The sequence below is a fragment of the Myxine glutinosa genome, chromosome 5, assembly GCF_964187855.1.
Source record: "Myxine glutinosa chromosome 5, kmMyxGlut1.1, whole genome shotgun sequence".
NCBI lineage: Eukaryota > Metazoa > Chordata > Myxini > Myxiniformes > Myxinidae > Myxine > Myxine glutinosa.
The window spans coordinates 124,528,244-124,548,698 of record NC_136265.1 but is presented as its reverse complement, the minus strand read 5'-3'; the positions used below and the strand labels follow the sequence as shown (position 1 = coordinate 124,548,698).

At 43.0% G+C, this 20,455-nt stretch overlaps 1 protein-coding gene across 2 annotated transcripts in view; it reads right to left on the bottom strand.

The window, feature by feature from the left end:
• Positions 1-20,455, bottom strand: part of LOC137415153 (glutamate receptor ionotropic, kainate 2-like) — a 442,078-nt gene that overhangs the window by 89,323 nt on the left and 332,300 nt on the right. For both annotated transcript variants that reach the window (XM_078778642.1, XM_078778643.1), the window contains exon 10: positions 10,606-10,809. In XM_078778642.1, coding sequence (XP_078634768.1) covers positions 10,606-10,809 — 204 coding nt within the window. The remainder of the gene's footprint in view (positions 1-10,605; positions 10,810-20,455) is intronic.

Genomic DNA, 20,455 nt, shown 5'->3' with positions numbered 1-20,455 from the left:
CTTTCAAAGAGATGAGTTCTGAGTTCTGCAAAGAGACGAGCTTCAGAGAGAAGTGCGCAAGGAGGGAAGGGAAGCAAAAAGGAAGCCTTTAACAGAAGTGCGCAAGGAGGGAAGATAAGCGAGAAGGAAGCCTTTAACAGAAGTGCGCGAGAGAAGCGCGGGGAAGCCCTGAGAGAAGTGCACGACGTCACCCTGCTCGCTCCCAGCCTGACGAGGCCCGGTTTGCTGTGCGCCCTGCAAAGCCTTCCAGCTTGTGGTCCGAGCTGAACCTTCCTCCCGGTCCAGCCAATCATTCCTGCCTCCATTCCCCATTCGCGTGAGTTTGTTCTGTTTGTTCTGTCCTGGGTATTTAATTAAGTTTGTATAAGCTAGTAATTTTCACTGTGTCACCTGCTTTTTTCCATGTTCCCTGTAAATAACCGTGACTGCTCCTTTTGCTTGTGTGTGTAAATAATAAATCCCGTTACTCTTCTGTACGTCTTCTTCTTCCTCTTTACATTCGGTCGCTTTAGAGTTTTCCATATTGAATATCTGTGGCGCGATCTGGCCAACGTTCGGGGATCGGGTGAATCGGGGAAACTGTTCGGCCACGGTGCCTCCGCTCGGCAAACACAACATCCTTATCCGCGGACCGTAACAATTGGTAGTCAGGAGTTGGGATTCGGACCTGGGACTAAATTTATTTAGCCCAAATTTTGGAACACCAATTGTACCATTGGCGTAACAATTGGTGTCGGGAGCGGGAACGGACCCGAAGCGCGCTTAAAGCGCTCAAAATTACGAGATACTGAAATTTGTTTTGTTTTACAAAATCAGAATTTTGAAATCGCGCCATGGCTGGTCAAGGCGACAGGATGTCGGTGGGAGAGATACACGGGGTAGAATCGACCCAGGACCTCGGGGAAATGTATGTGGAGGAGGGCAATGAGGAGGTGGTTGAGGAGGTATCAGGTGCACAAAATGGCGTCCTCGCGCACATGGTTATGGCGGCACCAAATTTAGCCGTGCCCGTGGTCGCGGCAGCCGAGCCAGAGATGCCGGAGTACATGCGATTTGTTATGGCCCAAATCATGGCGGGAATGAAACGGGAGAATGACGGTCTTGAAAAATTGAGTGATAAAATGGAAGCAATATCGGGCGAAATGAGGGCCGATAGGGAGGAAAGGGAGCAGAGGGACAGAGACCGCAAGTTGGGCGAGAGGGTCCCAGGGGTGCACGACGAGGTAACGCGGGTCGAGAAGCACTGGTTGAACGAAGCGGAGAAAAGCGCGGGTACAATGACGGGGGTAGAAATCGCGACACGGGGTTTGGAAAAGCCGGCGACTGATGAGGTAGAGGGAATTTTATTAAAGCCAACGGTCGTCGAGGTGAGTAAAGAAAAAGTGGAAGTGGGCATTGAAATTGAAGAGACCGGGGACTTAGAAAACCACTCGCGGCGGGAGGAAAAGATGGAATATGTACAAAGTCCCTGCTCAAATCATGATGATGTGCTCACTAACCAAATAAAGAGTTTGCAGGTGCGCGTGGACGTGGAGAAAAGGTCCCCCAGGTGAGTCGTGCTGTATATTGTGCGGGTAGATTTTGTAGAAGGGGGTTTGGCGCGAAGAGAATAGTCGCGCGATTGGGATCGATATGGCACCCGGGTGTTGGTAAAGGGTCCCGTGTGAGTGGAAATGGCACGCGTGTGAAAAAAAAGTGTGCGTCAAGGGGTGAGCGTGTTACAAAGCGCGAGTGTGATACCGAGTGCGAGCGAGAATGCACGTCGGGGTGTACTGAGTGCGACACAGGGTGTGAGAGCGATACGGAGTGTACGTGCGAGGGTGAGAGTGACCCGGAGAGTGAGTTGGTGGTGGAGCGGGTGCGAGAATGCATGCTTGGAATGGTTGAGGGTGTGCGAGGAAGCACACCTGAGTTGGTCATGGCACGGGTGTGGGAGAGCCCATGTGAGCGCGTTAGTGGGTGGATGCCAGAGTGCACGCCCATGGTGAGTGGTACGGAGTACATACCAAGGGAGAGTGTGCAAGACGGTGCGCGAGGTGTGTTAAAAGAGTGTGCGAACGGTGAGTGTGCGTTGGTGGAATGTGGTGTGTATGTGTGTGTGTGGTGTGTAACAGGGAGTGCGTTGGTGGAATGGACGGACGGCGTTGGAACGCCGGGTTTTGTGAGGGTGAAAGGGGTAGCGTATGCATGTGAGCATGCAGGTGAAGCATCGACGGTAACCGGGTTAGCGGTTAGAGCGACGGATAGCCGATGCGAGCACTCGGGGCGCGGTGTGCTTTGTTGGATGCGAGGCCTGGCGCGGATCGATGCTGCGTCGCTTCTCTTTGAAGCGTCGTTGCCGATTCGGGCTTGGCCCCGCCCCGCACGGTCGAGTCCAGGCCTTGTCGGGCGAGGCGACCGGTCCGGTTCAAGGGCGAAGGGGAGGAAGCGGAACGGTGCCCCCTCGCGAGGACGGGGTTCCGAACGAGCGAGCCTCGGTCATCGGGCCCGAACCGCAAGGTGCCGCGCCGAGATGGTGCGTGGAATCTCGGCCCGACCAAACCACCTCCCTTGAACCGAAAGCCGGACGGATTCAACCTGCAGGCGACCAAACCACCCGAATTCATTGCTCGGCTTTGCGAAGCCGAGTTTAATGATGTCATGACGCACCGAGGCTAGGATATAGCGGACTGTGATGATGATAATAGTGATAGTGGTTTTGATCCGAAATTTAGAAAAGTGAATAGAATTGGCAGTAATTGGAAAATTTTTGATTGGTTGGAATTTGGACGAGCCAAATTGGTAGTGGGAGATGCCCGATGTGGTGGGATGGCCAATCCACCATCCCTCACAGCGGGGGCAAAGGAGCACTAGATTTATGGGGTTTATGGCAGTGAAAACTAGCCCGGGAGGGTTTGGATAATGTGTAGGGCCCTAGAGATGACATTAGGTAACGTTAAGGTTAGGTAGTGACTGATACCTGTAGTGGGGACGCAGGTAGGTTAGTGTGGATGATAATGACGTGGTATGTGCTTAGTTTAAAGGGAAGACGGGGAGCACTAAGTTAGCAGGGCACCAGGTAGATTAGATGATGCCGTGTGTATGGTGAACAGGTGTGATTGCACAGGTGTGCAACTGGACAGGTGGATGGAGCAGTGTATGAGTGATAGTGATAGTGATGTGTATTGTGCTGACCAAATGGTCCAGGAAGGAAGGAGGGTGCAGGTAGCACCAGGTGATTGCACAGGTGTGCAACTGCAGGTGAATGGAGAATGGTAGTGTGGAATACATGGAGTGTGGAATATATGGAGTATTGGAATGGATGGTCGTGGAGTGAGTATGGTGGAAACTATGGAGTGGAGTGGATGGTGCGAAGGTGTGAATGGGGGAAGGATGGACCCCCATCACGAATACCCGGGGAGGGTAGTGTAAGTGTTAGGTAGAGGGTATAGGTAAATTGTGGTTGGATATTGGCATCTGTGGTGCGGGTGAAAGAATGGAATATGGATGGGTGCATTAGTGTTGTGGAAATGGCTGGGCGTGTAGCCTGTTAGTGTGTGTAGTTGGTTTGGGCACTCCACCACTGTGAGGATGTCGGCCAGGTGAGGCCGCAAATGGGCTCTGGGAGCCGGTAGAGTTGTTGTGGATGGGGCCCGAGGATCCGGAGGACGGACCCGGGTAGCCCAGTGCCAGAGGGCACCGAGGGGTGACAGAGCCAGGAGGGGCCTTCCCCAATTAGATAGGTTAGGGTGAGGAGCTAGGTAAGCTCGGGTGGCAACTGCAGTGGTGGAGGTGTGCAGGTGGGTAGACCTGCTGGGAGAGCTTCATGTCTCAGCCCAGAAATTGTGCAAGGGCACCGGGAGATGAATCGGGGGAGTGATACCCCAAATTGAGAAGCACCACAGTTTGGTCAATGGGAATTGGTTTTTAGAACCCCTAGTGTAAGATGGCCAATGGATTGGCAGGGAAAGACCCCGGGTAGTGTAAAGTGTGTTAAAGTCATTTAGAAAGTAGTTAGGATTGAAGTCTCCTCGCACCATCTGCATCCACTCACCTGGGATGACGTACCTCCACACCATGCCATGTTTTATTATTTTTATGATGCAAATGTTTGGAATGTGAGACGCATCATGACGTGGGTGTGACATTGTGCTTGATGTTCCATCTCTGCCTCCTTATGAGGATTGATGATGAATTTGGTAATGGCAAATTTTGGATAGAGGGATTGTGGGAACGAATTTGGTATAGGGGAAATATGGGGAAGACGTGACGATAGCGACGGTTTGTAAAGGTGTAGATTTTGTACATATGGGGTAAGGGCAAGGGTAGTGTAGGTGACAGGGGGGGTGACGTACGGTAGGGACGAGCTTTCTCACTTTGCTCTCCGTACGCACTTCGCCTTGCATTGCCTTGTTTGATGTGTACCTTTGTGACCTTACCCCTCGCTCATCTGTCTGTCCCCCCTTTGTCTCCCACATGAGGACCTGTGCGCCACTGGGCGCCGAGGGGAGCGTGCATGAGTCCGCCATTGTGCGCCCGGAACTCCCAGAACCAGCTGTCTGCATCGATGCACCACATTATGGACCACAGGTCTGTGGCCGAGCACCACTTATGGACCCCATGGGTTGGGGGCATGGCCCCTCTGCTGGAACCGGCCATGAAGGCCCGAAATCTTGCTGGCGGACCTTGGCCACAGGGCACCGATGCCCCACAGGTGAACCATACATAGTCGGCCCCTGTGGGCCATAAATAAAATAAAAAGAAATGGACACGTTGGGTGCAAGTTTTAATACAAATAGGCCGCCAGCAAAAGAAAATGACATCTGGAAGAAAGCAAATAGCCAGCAGAGGGAGCCAAAGAGCAAGAGACCACCTGCAGGGTTAGGGGTTGTTGATTTATTTTTATTGATAAACAGTGATGGCTGTGCACCGATTGGTGCTTGAGGGTGTATTGGTGTGTTTTTGGGTGCTTTCATGGTGCATTGATGTAGAACAGACTGTCTCCCCCCCCCCCCCCCCCCAGAAAGAACAATCACAGGTCCTGGGTTGCGTTTTGTAAATAAAATAGCGGACTGTCAATAATGCTCCCCACCGTCAGTGTGTAGTTTGAAGACCATTCCGCAATTCGGTTAGCTGTGGGCGTGAGTCTGTTAGGTAGGGTGCAATGGAGCAGCGGGACATATTTATTTATGTTTTAAAACTGTCGCACTCAGGGTCAGGTTAAAAGTAGAGGGAACTACACCTACGTGTCACGCTAAGTTAAAGTTATAGGCCCGGGACGTGCCTAAGAGGAGGAGGGTGCAGTGTTGCGGAAATGAGGATTGTGTTTTTTTATTGTGTTGTATTGTATGGTAAATTGTTGTGTAATATTGCTTGATTCTGGCCCCTCCTGCCTCCAGTGTTGTGTAAAGATCAAAGGGCGTTCCGGTAGTTAATTCCATAAAGCATACACGTCAGCCAATCATAGAATACCCCTGTTCGATAGTTATATCTTTATTATGTGTATCAGGGTAAGGCCTTGTCTTCCATTAAAATGACACTCCATTGCACCAAGTGAAAGAAGAGTAGATCCCCTTTCATTCCCATTCCCAAAAACCACAATTGCCAACTGTTCCCTCCGCGACTCCATTCGCCACGAGGTAGGCTCGGAGAAGAAGGGCGTGTCTCCACCTCATCATAGAGGGGAGGAGTGAGCCAGCCCCGAACAACCAAGCAAGCACGAGGGGTTTGGTTTGAGAGGGCGGAGGAAGAGCGATCGAGGAGGTTCGCGAAGGTTGAGGGGCGGGGCCTAGATAACCCGCCGCGGGACGCTCCCCAAGGAGATGAGTCCAGGAGATGAGCTTTCAAAGAGATGAGTTCTGAGTTCTGCAAAGAGACGAGCTTCAGAGAGAAGTGCGCAAGGAGGGAAGGGAAGCAAAAAGGAAGCCTTTAACAGAAGTGCGCAAGGAGGGAAGATAAGCGAGAAGGAAGCCTTTAACACAAGTGCGCGAGAGAAGTGCGGGGAAGCCCTGAGAGAAGTGCACGACGTCACCCTGCTCGCTCCCAGCCTGATGAGGCCCGGTTTGCTGTGCGCCCTGCAAAGCCTTCCAGCTTGTGGTCCGAGCTGAACCTTCCTCCCGGTCCAGCCAATCGTTCCTGCCTCCATTCCCCATTCGCGTGAGTTTGTTCTGTTTGTTCTGTCCTGGGTATTTAATTAAGTTTGTATAAGCTAGTAATTTTCACTGTGTTACCTGCTTTTTTCCATGTTCCCTGTAAATAACCGTGACTGCTCCTTTTGCTTGTGTGTGTAAATAATAAATCCCGTTACTCTTCTGTACGTCTTCTTCTTCCTCTTTACATTCGGTCGCTTTAGAGTTTTCCATATTGAATATCTGTGGCGCGATCTGGCCAACGTTCGGGGATCGGGTGAATCGGGGAAACTGTTCGGCCGCGGTGCCTCCGCTCGGCAAACACAACATCCTTATCCGCGGACCGTAACAATATATATATTGTTGCGGATCTCGGTCGTCTGCGCTCCCCTTATCAAGGGGGAGTTAATCCCCTTGTCTTGTTATCTGGCCGACCCGAGTCATGGGGGTTATAACGTCCTTCCCGGCATGGCGTTAGATAGGGTTTGTTAGGCCTAGGGGTTCACTACTACCTAAGTACTAACACCGGCCGGAAACGAGGGAATAACTCCCGCTCGAACCACGGATATGTTGGAAAATGCCGAGCGGATAGCAATCCGCGATCTGAGCTATTAACAAAGTGACTAGTCCCAATTATAGCGGTTTCAATCGTGCCACGTTTACCCAATGATAGAAAGGACGGATGCGATCAGATGGAGAGGAAACCAGAAGGTAGGAAGAACAAAGATGGGTTTATTAACAAATGTACAGAAGAAGAGGAAACGAAAGATTGTACATTACAGGAAGAGGATTGGAAGGAAGAAGCAGCACACAGGGCAGTCTTAACTTATTACCCAGGACAAACATACACACTCACACGGGGATTGTAGATGGTGGATGGTCAGGTAGAGGGTCCGGCGATGGGGTCCAGGCTCCGGTCCAGCGGGCGAAACCCGGCAGGCAGCTCCCCATATGGTTGAATGCGACCAGTTAATATAGCGGGGGGGAGCTGGTGTCCTGTGGCGTTCGTAATAAATGCACGCTTGTGCAAAATGCACCCTCTCCAGTGTTCTCTTAATCAAGCGCGCCCTTCTTCAACAAGTCTCGCAGCCAGCACTCTCTCATCAAAGAGTTTACAATGCGCGCGCCTCCAACCAGTTCCGTACAACCAGCGCTCTCCCATCCGAGTCCGAGTTCGTTGTTATGCCAACCTTCCACTCGAGTGCTTCGCGAGAGTCCTGTGAAAGGGCTTTGCGCTCGCCTTTTTATATCTCTCCGCGCGATCACTCCGCCGGTCCCAAAGCCACGCCTGTCGGTGATGTTACCTCAGCCCTGGTTGGCTGGTGAGGGCTTACCGGCCACGTCTTTGATGACTGGATGACGTGGCCACACCTTCTTCTTGCCATTCCGCCCCCTTTCTCGGGCCTCACCGCGTGACTTATGGCGGCGTTTGAGCGAGCTTCAGCTCAAGGCAGCGAACGATGCTAACAAAGGCGCATAACAAATTGAGAGAGCCATGAGGCACCGACTGTAGGGGAGCGTAATGGCGTCGCTTGGAGAGGGAGGTTGTAAAATGAACAGAATGAAATGGGCCTACTTCTTATTTGATTGACGCAACGCAGATTCAACTATTGGAAACACGGCCTTATCGAAAACACATACTAATGAAATAACTGAAGTTCTAAGGTGGCCTACGTGTTGCTTGTGGACTAACTAGGGGTGCTACCTTTAACCTTTTAATGATGGGATATTTACAAGAAAGTGTGGGTTCTAAAACCGCAACAATATATATATATATATATATATATATATATATATATATATATATATATATATATACAGTATATATATATATATATATATATATATATATATATACACACACTTAGAAACCTGACATTTTTCAAGCTACTGCAACTCAAAGCCAATATCCGAAGAAAAATCACAAAACCGTCAGAAATGGTCTGTAAATGAAAATATCCGCGAATAAAATCAGCCGGTGCAGCCTTGCTCTGCTCACTGCAGGTCACATGACCTAAGACTGGAGCTTACATTCAAACTGGTTGCTGGGCAACACCAACACGTGCGTCGTCCGACTCTTATTTCATAACTTTTGTCGTATTTACATTAAAAAATTACTATAGCTGTAAACTTTTAAATCAAAGCGCTCCTTGTAATCACAAATTCTTGATTTCCTCAAGTTATTTCGTGAACAGCAAACACAATCCATATCATCGAATATCTAAAGCTTGTGCAGTATCTAGGATGCACCCGAGTTGTTGCTTGCAGCATATTGTACTGTAAAGGATGAGCTGTAAAGAATACAATTATTTGTTTAAAAAAACTTGATGTTTCAGAGGATACTATCAGAAGATTAATATATGTTTCAGAAGAAGAAGAAGAATTCCGTCCTCATAGGTTAGATAATACTGATGAGACAAGTTTATGTTGAGAAGTTTAGAGAAGCCGAATTTATGTTTTTGCGTTTGTGAATCTGAAACACCGTCTAAATGAGTAGTTCTGGAATTCTGGGAAACAGGGGCCAAACTTTGACTGCAGACTTGCACTGGACACTTCTCAAGGAGACCTGTACAGGATATGTGTACCAAAGACCAGTGCCTTCCATTTGCCACCCGCAGGTAAACCAATGTAAGTATAGATACACTTGAACAAAAGATTCCGAGGATGGCTGTTCAGTGTTCACTCTCTGGTACTTTCTCTCACGTGAAGCACATCACTGCTGGCAACATCATTTATGGGAGCGTGGCTGTGGCACTGATGCTGTGCCCCCTGCAGATCTGGGCAGAAATTTTAATAAAATTTCCAGAATGCCTGTGACGACTCGCCTTCGCCCCACCCTTTCAGGACTCGGCTGCCCGGTCTCTATCTAACGTGATGGCATCAAATGTACTACCAAGGTGAAAAAAACCCAGAGCGATGGTGATAATTATGTGCAATTGTCGCGCACATTCATGGTCTGAGTACATAGTTGCGAGTCAATGTCCCTCCGGTCCCTATGGTGCCACAGGTAAACACCTCTAGAGGACAGCAGAGGCCAAGCGGTGCATCCGCAATATTAAATTGGATTTGTGGCGCAAAGCGCGTGAAGGAAATTGAGGCATTGAGTGTTGTCAGAGCTTTTAACAGGGCCCGTTCCATCATCAAATACACTTTCCACGGCCAATTAACTCCGACGACTGATGGAGTTCCCAAAGGGAGGACATGGAGGGATGTGGAAAATAAGAAAACAAATAAGGAAAACGTGATGTGTGGTTAAAATGGAAAACAACCAACAAATAAGGATCAACTCGAGCCAGATGTAATCAACTAAGTAATCACGTCCTGATGTTTCTACAGCTTATGGCTATTTGTCTCTTCGCTGGAGGTGATGTACCTATACCTGTACCATGCTGCACCTGCATGCCGTCGATACCATGCGGTCCCGGGATCACAGCACAGATCCCGAGAAAAAACTAGAGCTTCCAGGGAAGCAGAACTCAACTGAACTGACTGGACAACTTTAAAGTAGGTCGGGTCTCACATGCCAAGTTTGATGAAAATTCGTCAATATATGTGGACGCTAGATAGTTGACGTCGTTTCATAGCTGAAAAAATATGCCGGCCTATGGCAGCCATTTTGTGACAGATCGGGTTGACATGCGATAGCAACCTACCTTGTGTGCTAAGAGTCTCACACACCAAGTTTGATCAAAATCCATAAATATTTGTGGACGTTAAAGTCTTAACGTCGTTTCTGAGCTGAAAATAATATGGCGGCCTATGGCGGCCATTTTGTGACGGATCGGGTTGGAATGCAATAGCAACCTACCTTGTGTGGTAAGGGTTAAAGATTCTAAGCTTGATCAAAATCTGTTAACATTTGTGGACGCTAGAGTGTTAACGTCGTTTTCATGACCAAAAACAAAATGGTCGCCGAAGTCCGCCATTTTTCAACGGATCGGGCTGAAATGTAATACCAAGCTGATCCTTGGGGTAAGGATGCTGCATGTCAAGTTTGATCAGAATCGGTTGATATTTGTGGACGCTGGAGTGTTAACGTCGAAAAGTTAACGGACGATAGACGACGGACGCCAGAGGGTTCAGTATGTGATGAACTCAACTGGACGGTAGTCCAGTTGAGTTAAAAATGGAACATCGTGGCTCCTAGTGGGAACCTACCCGCAATAACCACAGCGGCACTTAAAGTACCTGCAGCAACTCGGATCCATTCCAAACCGCAGCAAATACTCTTTGAGGAATGGCGTCGTGTGTGGATCCAAGGAGGACGTGCTGTGTTTCAATATTCTACCTGCAGATCGACGAAAGCTCAACTAAACTGCCTTCATTGCGTCTCAGTGTGATCTTAGCTACGCTTCCGACAATATCTGTATGTTCTCCCGAGGAAAAATGGGTCACCGCACCGAACGCATCAATCACCTGAGGAGGAACATCAAGAAACACTTGACTGACCAGGTGACCGACGTGACGTCACCATTCGTATATTGCATTTAGCACCTACGTGGTCGATGAGCTCCCGTATAAGACCGTTCCACTCGTTGTTCTCGTCCATAACGCCATATGTCCCATCGGGAACCAGGTGTATTTCATAGGTGAACCCGAGGATGGACGCCAACTGGCGCAGAAGGTCGATGCAGTAGCCTTCAAAGCGGTCATTTCCGGTCAGCGGTTTGTCGGAACGACGCTCCAACACGTATGGTTCCGTCTGTGGTGAGAGAATCATAAACGTGAGTATCGGAAAAAGGTACACCTGTGTCAAGATATACTGTATAATATAGTGATTGGCTATACTGTACAATACAGTGATTGGATATACTGTATAATATAGTCATTGGCTATACTGTACAATACAGTGATTAGATATACTGTATAATATAGTCATTGGCTATACTGTACAATAGTGATTGGCTATACTGTATAATATAGTGATTGGCTATACTGCATAACAATACAGTGATTGGATATACTGTGTAATATAGTGATTGGCTATACTGTACAATACAGTGATTGGTTATACTGTATAATATAGTGATTGGCTATACTGTACAATACAGTGATTGGCTATACTGTATAATATAGTGATTGGCTATACTGTACAATAGTGATTGGCTATACTGTATAATATAGTGATTGGCTATACTGCATAACAATACAGTGATGGACTATACTGCATAACATAGTGATTGGCTATACTGTACAATACAGTGATTGGATATACTGTGTAATATAGTGATTGGCTATACTGTACAATACAGTGATTGGTTATACTGTATAATATAGTGATTGGCTATACTGTACAATACAGTGATTGGCTATACTGTACAATGCAGTGATTGGATATACTGTGTAATATAGTGATTGGCTATACTGTGTAATATAGTGATTGGCTATACTGTACAATCCAGTGATTAGATATACTGTATAATATAGAGATTGGCTATAATGTGTAATATAGTGATTGGCTATACTGTACAATCCAGTGATTGGCTATACTGTATAATATAGTGATTGCCTATATTATATATAATAATATATAATATATAAGTGATTGGCTATACTGTATAATATAGTGATTGCCTATATCTGATTGTATAACACAGTGATTGACTATACTGTAAAACACTACAGTAATTGGCTATACGGTATAAACATAGTGATTGTCTATACTGTATAAATATAGTGATTGGCTATACTGCATAACATAGTTATTGGCTATACTGTATAATACAATGAGTGGCTATACTTATAACAATACAGTCGTTGACAATACTGTATAACAATACAGTGATTGGCTATACTGTATAACAATACAGTGATTGACTATACTGCATAACAATACAGTCGTTGGCAATACAGTGGTTGGCTATACTGTACAATACAGTGATTGGCTATACTGTATTGGCTACAGTGGTTGGCTATACTGTATAATACAGTGATTGGCTATACTACATAACAAATCAGTGATAGGCTATATATAGCAGGCTACACTATATCTGATTGTCGGGTAGCAGGCTATACTATATCTGATTGTCGAGTAACAGGCTATACTATATCTGATGGTCGGGTAGCAGGCTATACTATATCTGATGGTCGGGTAGCAGGCTATACTATATCTGATTGTCGGGTAGCAGGTATACTATAATTTGATTGTCGGGTAGCAGGTATACTGTAATTTGATTGTCAGGTAGCAAGCTATACTATATCTGATTGTCGGGTAGCAGGCTATACTATATCTGATTGTCGGGTAACAGGCTATACTATATCTGATGGTCGGGTAGCAGGCTATACTATATGTGATTGTCGGGTAGCAGGCGATACTATATCTGATTGTCGGGTAGCAGGTTATACTATATCTGATGGTCGGGTAGCAGGCTACACTATATCTGATTGTCGGGTAGCAGGCTATACTATATCTGATTGTCAGGTAGCAAGCTATACTATATCTGATTGTCGGGTAACAGGCTATACTATAATTTGATTGGCGGGTAGCAGGCTGTACTATATCTGATTGTCGGGTAGCAGGCTATACTATATCTGATTGTCGGGTAACAGGCTATACTATAATTTGATTGGCGGGTAGCAGGCTACACTATATCCGATGGTCGGGTAGCAGGCTACTCTATATCCGATTGTCGGGTAGCAGGCTATACTATATCTGATGGACAAGTAGCAGGCTATACTATATTTGATTGGCGGGTAGCAGGCTACACTACATCTGATGGTCGGGTAGCAGGCTATATGATATCTGATTGTCGGGTAACAGGCTATACTATAATTTGATTGGCGGGTAGCAGGCAATACTATATCTGATGGTCGGGTAGCAGGTTATACTATATCTGATGGTTGGGTAGCAGGTTATACTATATCTGATGGTCGGGTAGCAGGCTATACTATATCTGATGGTCGGGTAGCAGGCTATACTATATCTGATGGTCGGGTTGCAGGCTATACTATATCAGATGGTCAGGTAGCAAGCTATACTATATCTGATGGTCGGGTAGCAGGCTATACTATATCTGATGGTCGGGTAGCAGGCTATACTATATCTGATGGTCGGGTAGCAGGCTATACTATATCTGATGGTCGGGTAGCAGGCTATACTATATCTGATGGTCGGGTAGCAGGCTATACTATATCTGATGGTCGGGTAGCAAGCTATACTATATCTGATGGTCGGGTAGCAGGCTAACTATATCTGATTGTTGGGTAGCAGGCTGTACTATATCTGATGGTCGGATGGCAGGCTACACTATATCTGATGGTCGGGTAGCAGGCTATACTATAATTTGATTGTCGGGTAGCAGGTATACTATAATTTGATTGTCGGGTAGCAGGTATACTGTAATTTGATTGTCGGGTAGCATGTATACTATAATTTGATTGTCGGGTAGCAGGCTATACCATACTATATTTGATTGTCGGGTAGCAGGCTGTACTACATCTGATTGTCAGGTAGCATGTATACTATAATTTGATTGTCGGGTAGCATGTATAGTGTATACTATAATTTGATTGTCGGGTAGCAGGCTATACTATGCTATGTCTGATTGTCGAGTAGCAGGTGCTATAATTTGATTGTCGGGTCACAGGTATACTATAATTTGATTGTTGAGTAGCAGGTATACTATAATTTGATTGTCGGCTAGCAGGCGATACCATACTATATCTGATTGTCGGCTAGCAGGCGATACCATACCATATCTGATTGTAGGGTAGCAGGTATACTATAATTTGATTGTCGGGTAGCAGGTGCTATAATTTGATTGTCGGGTAGCAGGTATACTATAATTTGATTGTCGGCTAGCAGGCCATACCACACTATATCTGATTGTCGGCTAGCAGGCTATACTATACTATATCTGATTGTCGGGTAGCAGGTTTACAATAATTTGATTTTCGGGTAGCAGGTATACTATAATTTGATTGTCGGGTAGCATGCTGTACTATATCTGATTGTCTGGTAGCAGGTGCTATAATTTGATTGTCTGGTAGCAGGTTTACTATAATTTGATTGTCGGGTAGCAGGTTTACTATAATTTGATTTTCGGGTAGCAGGCTGTACTATAATTTTATTGTCGGGTAGCAGGTGCTATAATTTGATTTTCAGGTAGCAGGTATACTCTAATTTGATTGTCAGCTAGCAGGCTATACTATACTATATCTGATTGTCGGGTAGCAGGTTTACTATAATTTGATTTTCGGGTAGCAGGTATACTATAATTTGATTGTCGGGTAGCATGTTGTACTATATCTGATTGTCTGGTAGCAGGTGCTATAATTTGATTGTCGGGTAGCAGGTTTACTATAATTTGATTGTCGGGTAGCAGGTTTACTATAATTTGATTTTCGGGTAGCAGGTATACTAAAATTTGATTGTCGGGTAGCAGGCTGTACTATAATTTTATTGTCGGGTAGCAGGTGCTATAATTTGATTGTCGGCTAGCAGGCTACACCATACTATATCTGATTGTCGGGTAGCAGGTATACTATAATTTGATTGTCGGGTAGCAGGCTATACTATACTATATCTGATTGTCGGGTAGCAGGTGCTATAATTTGATTGTCAGCTAGCAGGGATACTATAATTTGATTGTCGGGTATCAGACATACTATAATTTGATTGTCGGGTAGAAGGCTGTACTATATCTGATTGTTGGGTAGCAGGTATACTATAATTTGATTGTCGGGTAGCAGGCTGTACTATAATTTGATTGTCGGGTAGCAGGTGCAAGAATTTGATTGTCGGCTAGCAGGCTATACTATACTATATCTGATTGTCGGGTAGCAGGTATACTATAATTTGATTGTCGGGTAGCAGGCTATACTATACTATATCTGATTGTCGGGTAGCAGGTGCTATAATTTGATTGTCGGCTAGCAGGTATACTATATCTGAGGGAGCAGTAATAGATCAAGCAATCCAATATCCCAGTAGTTGACGACTGTCGCTCGTCGATGAAAGCCAGGTCAATCATCCCTTTGATATTGAATTTGTCTGTCTTACCCTCGCTTTGTTCCTCCACCTTTCCTCAACCATTTCTGACATGACAAAGCTAATAAATCCAGCGTTTACATATTTATGTCCTTAATTTGCGCTAGCCACTTTCACAACACCAATAAACCACATTGTTATGTCCATCAGTGACGGCCGCAGATCTGGAGAATAATGGACGGCTGCCAAAGTCGGCTCTAATGGTGTTGTGGTAAGTGCGGTAAAATGTGATCAACGTAAAGGGAGTTGTGATGTCGCCATTGCGGGGTTTGCCGGTGCGAACACCTGTCTGGAGGCTCAGGATGGTGATTGAAGAGTTATGATGGGAAAGTGGGCTTGAGAGAGAAGGTGGAAGAGAAGGAAGAATTCATACAAAATGGTGGTTCGACACAATTAATGTGAGGCGAGAGTTTACTGGCTCGACAGGTCGTGGGGATGAAAAGGAATTGCATTTTACAGGAAGAATTGGCACAGTTTCGGCAAGTTAATATGGCGGTGCGTGAGGAATGAAGAAGAGCGAAGGTAATGCGCGCCAACAACCTTTATGGTGGAAAATCGTAAAATATCATTTGAAGAACATTTGATAAAAGTCTTCTTTGCAAGAAGTATATTTAATGGTGAAATAACCTCGACGATACTTGATGAGTAGCACACACAGTGCAGTGGAGCTCACCATGACCAATCAATGATGACTAATGATAAGGCTGTGCCAGCAGGGGGCACTGCATCATGGCGTGGCACGTTGGTTGCATCTGAAGAATTATTTTATTAATTTAAGATTTCGTTTGGTTGGTGGGAGGCGGTTGGGGGTGAGGATCTGAGGGGCTGAGGGAGGATCTGAGGGATGAGGATCTGAGGAGTGAGGGTCTGTTCATGGAAAGGACATTGTACCTTCTTTGAGCTTCCCTCTCACCCCCACCCCTCAAAGATTTCACCATAACCCACAATCTTAATGCTTACCCTCCTCGACTTTTACCTCATCCTGCCCCTCCTAAACTTTCCCCTTGCTCCTTCTCAACTACCCCCTCATCCTGTCACTGTAATCTCAACTCAGCTTGCTCCTCATCCTGCTGCTCTGTCAGATTCCCACTCGTCCTGCCCCTCTCAGCTATTCCCCTCACATTGCCCCTGTCGACTTTCCCCTCATCCTGCCCTCCTCAACTTTCCCCCTAGTCCTGCCCCTACCATTCTATGATGATTATGAAAGATATGTACGTTCAGTAAACGAGATAAGGATGTGATATATGATTAGGAGTGGACAAACAACCTCTTCTCAGAGTCACTCGCCTTCAGGGATGATTTACGATTTTGTTTTATTCAGTCCTTTTCTAATTGGTGTCAACAATTCGGTTTTATTCAATCCTTTTCTATTTGGTGTCAACAATTCAGTTTTATTCAATCCTTTTCTAATTGGTGTCAACAATTCAGTTTTATTCAATCCATTTCTAATTGGTGTCAACATTCAGTTTTATTCAATCCTTTTCTCATTGGTGTGAACAATTTAGTTTTATTCAATCCTTTTCTAATTGGTGTCAACAATTTAGTTTTATTCAATCCATTTCCAATTGGTGTCAACATTCGGTTTTATTCAATCCTTTTCTAATTGGTGTCAACATTTGGTTTTATTCAATCCATTTCTAATTGTTGTCAACATTCGGTTTTATTCAATCCTTTTCTAATTGGTGTCAACAATTTAGTTTTATTCAATCCTTTTCTAATTGGTGTCAACAATTCAGTTTTATTCAATCCATTTCTAATTGGTGTCAACAATTCAGTTTTATTCAGTCCTTTTCTAATTGGTGTCAACAATTCAGTTTTATTCAATCCTTTTCGAATTGGTGTCAACAATTCAGTTTTATTCAATCCTTTTCTAATTGGTGTCAACAATTCAGTTTTATTCAATCCATTTCTAATTGGTGTCAACAATTCAGTTTTATTCAATCCTTTTCTAATTCGTGTCAACAATTCAGTTTTATTCCATCCTTTTCTAATTGGTGTCAACAATTCAGTTTTATTCAATCCATTTCTAATTGGTGTCAACAATTCAGTTTTATTCAATCCTTTTCTAATTGGTGTCAACAATTCAGTTTTATTCAATCCTTTTCTAATTGGTGTCAACAATTCGGTTTTATTCAATCCTTTTCTAATTGGTGTCAACAATTCAGTTTTATTCAATCCTTTTCTAATTGGTGTCAACAATTCAGTTTTATTCAATCCTTTTCTAATTGGTGTCAACAATTCAGTTTTATTCAATCCTTTTCTAATTGGTGTCAACAATTCAGTTTTATTCAATCCTTTTCTAATTGGTGTCAACAATTCAGTTTTATTCAATCCTTTTCTAATTGTTGTCAACAATTCGGTTTTATTCAATCCTTTTCTAATTGGTGTCAACAATTCAGTTTTCTTCAATCCTTTTCTAATTGGTGTCAACAATTCAGTTTTATTCAATCCTTTTCTAATTGGTGTCAACAATTCAGTTTTATTCAATCCATTTCTAAATGGTGTCAACATTCGGTTTTATTCAATCCTTTTCTCATTGGTGTCAACATTCGGTTTTATTCAGTCCTTTTCTAATTGGTGTCAACAATTCGGTTTTATTCAATCCTTTTCTATTTGGTGTCAACAATTCAGTTTTATTCAATCATTTTCTAATTGGTGTCAACAATTCAGTTTTATTCAATCCATTTCTAATTGGTGTCAACATTCGGTTTCATTCAATCCTTTTCTAATTGGTGTGAACAATTTAGTTTTATTCAATCCTTTTCTAATTGGTGTCAACAATTCAGTTTTATTCAATGCATTTCTAATTGTAGTCAACATTCGGTTTTATTCAGTCCTTTTCTAATTGGTGTCAACATTCGGTTTTATTCAATCCTTTTCTAATTGGTGTGAACAATTTAGTTTTATTCAATCCTTTTCTAATTGGTGTCAACAATTCAGTTTTATTCAATCCATTTCTAAATGGTGTCAACATTCGGTTTTATTCAATCCTTTTCTAATTGGTGTCAACAATTCAGTTTTATTCAATCCATTTCTAATTGGTGTCAACAATTCAGTTTTATTCAATCCATTTCTAATTGGTGTCAACAATTTAGTTTTATTCAATCCATTTCCAATTGGTGTCAACAATTTAGTTTTATTCAATCCATTTCCAATTGGTGTCAACATTCGGTTTTATTCAATCCTTTTCTAATTGGTGCCAACAATTCAGTTTTATTCAATCCATTTCTAATTGGTGTCAACATTCGGTATTATTCAATCCTTTTCTAATTGGTGTCAACAATTCAGTTTTATTCAATCCATTTCTAATTGGTGTCAACAATTGAGTTTTATTCAATCCATTTCTAATTGGTGTCAACATTCGGTTTTATTCAATCCTTTTCTAATTGGTGTCAACATTCGGTTTTATTCAATCCTTTTCTAATTGGTGTGAACCATTTAGTTTTATTCAATCCTTTTCTAATTGGTGTCAACAATTCAGTTTTATTCAATCCATTTCTAAATGGTGTCAACAATTTAGTTTTATTCAATCCTTTTCTAATTGGTGTCAACAATTCAGTTTTATTCAATCCATTTCCAATTGGTGTCAACATTCGGTTTTATTCAATCCTTTTCTAATTGGTGTCAACAATTCAGTTTTATTCAATCCATTTCTAATTGGTGTCAACATTCTGTTTTATTCAATCCTTTTCTAATTGGTGTCAACAATTCAGTTTTATTCAATCCATTTCTAATTGGTGTCAACAATTTAGTTTTATTCAATCCATTTCCAATTGGTGTCAACAATTTAGTTTTATTCAATCCATTTCCAATTGGTGTCAACATTCGGTTTTATTCAATCCTTTTCTAATTGGTGTCAACATTTGGTTTTATTCAATCCATTTCTAATTGGTGTCAACATTCAGTTTTATTCAATCCATTTCTAATTGGTGTCAACAATTCAGTTTTATTCAATCCATTTCTAATTGGTGTCAACAATTTAGTTTTATTCAATCCATTTCTAATTGGTGTCAACAATTTAGTTTTATTCAATCCATTTCCAATTGGTGTCAACATTCGGTTTTATTCAATCCTTTTCTAATTGGTGTCAACAATTCAGTTTTATTCAATCCATTTCTAATTGGTGTCAACATTCGGTTTTATTCAATCCTTTTCTAATTGGTGTCAACAATTCAGTTTTATTCAATCCATTTCTAATTGGTGTCAACAATTTAGTTTTATTCAATCCATTTCCAATTGGTGTCAACATTCAGTTTTATTCAATCCTTTTCTAATTGGTGTCAACATTTGGTTTTAATCAATCCATTTCTAATTGGTGTCAACAATTCAGTTTTATTCAGTCCATTTCTAATTGGTGTCAACATTCGGTTTTATTCAATCCTTTTCTAATTGGTGTCAACAATTTAGTTTTATTCAATCCTTTTCTAATTGGTGTCAACAATTCAGTTTTATTCAGTCCATTTCTAATTGGTGTCAACATTCGGTTTTATTCAATCCTTTTCTAATTGGTGTCAACATTCAGTTTTATTCAGTCCTTTTCTAATTGGTGTCAACAATTCGGTTTTATTCAATCCTTTTCTAATTGGTGTCAACAATTCAGTTTTATTCAATCCTTTTCTAATTGGTGTCAACAATTCAGTTTTATTCAATCCATTTCTAATTGGTGTCAACAATTCAGTTTTATTCAATCCATTTCTAATTGGTGTCAACATTCGGTTTTATTCAATCCTTTTCTAATTGGTGTGAACAATTTAGTTTTATTCAATCCTTTTCTAATTGGTGTCAACAATTCAGTTTTATTCAATCCATTTCTAATTGGTGTCAACATTCGGTTTTATTCAGTCCTTTTCTAATTGGTGTCAACATTCGGTTTTATTCAATCCTTTTCTAATTGGTGTCAACAATTTGGTTTTATTCAATCCATTTCCAATTGGTGTCAACAATTCAGTTTTATTCAATCCATTTCTAATTGGTGTCAACAATTCAGTTTTATTCAATCCATTTCCAATTGGTGTCAACAATTTAGTTTTGTTCAATCCATTTCCAATTGGTGTCAACATTCGGTTTTATTCAATCCTTTTCTAATTGGTGTCAACAATTCAGTTTTATTCAATCCATTTCTAATTGGTGTCAACATTCGGTTTTATTCAATCCTTTTCTAATTGGTGTCAACAATTCAGTTTTATTCAATCCATTTCTAATTGGTGTCAACAATTCAGTTTTATTCAATCCATTTCCAATTGGTGTCAACAATTTCGTTGTATTCAATCCATTTCCAATTGGTGTCAACATTCGGTTTTATTCAATCCTTTTCTAATTGGTGTCAACATTTGGTTTTATTCAATCCATTTCTAATTGT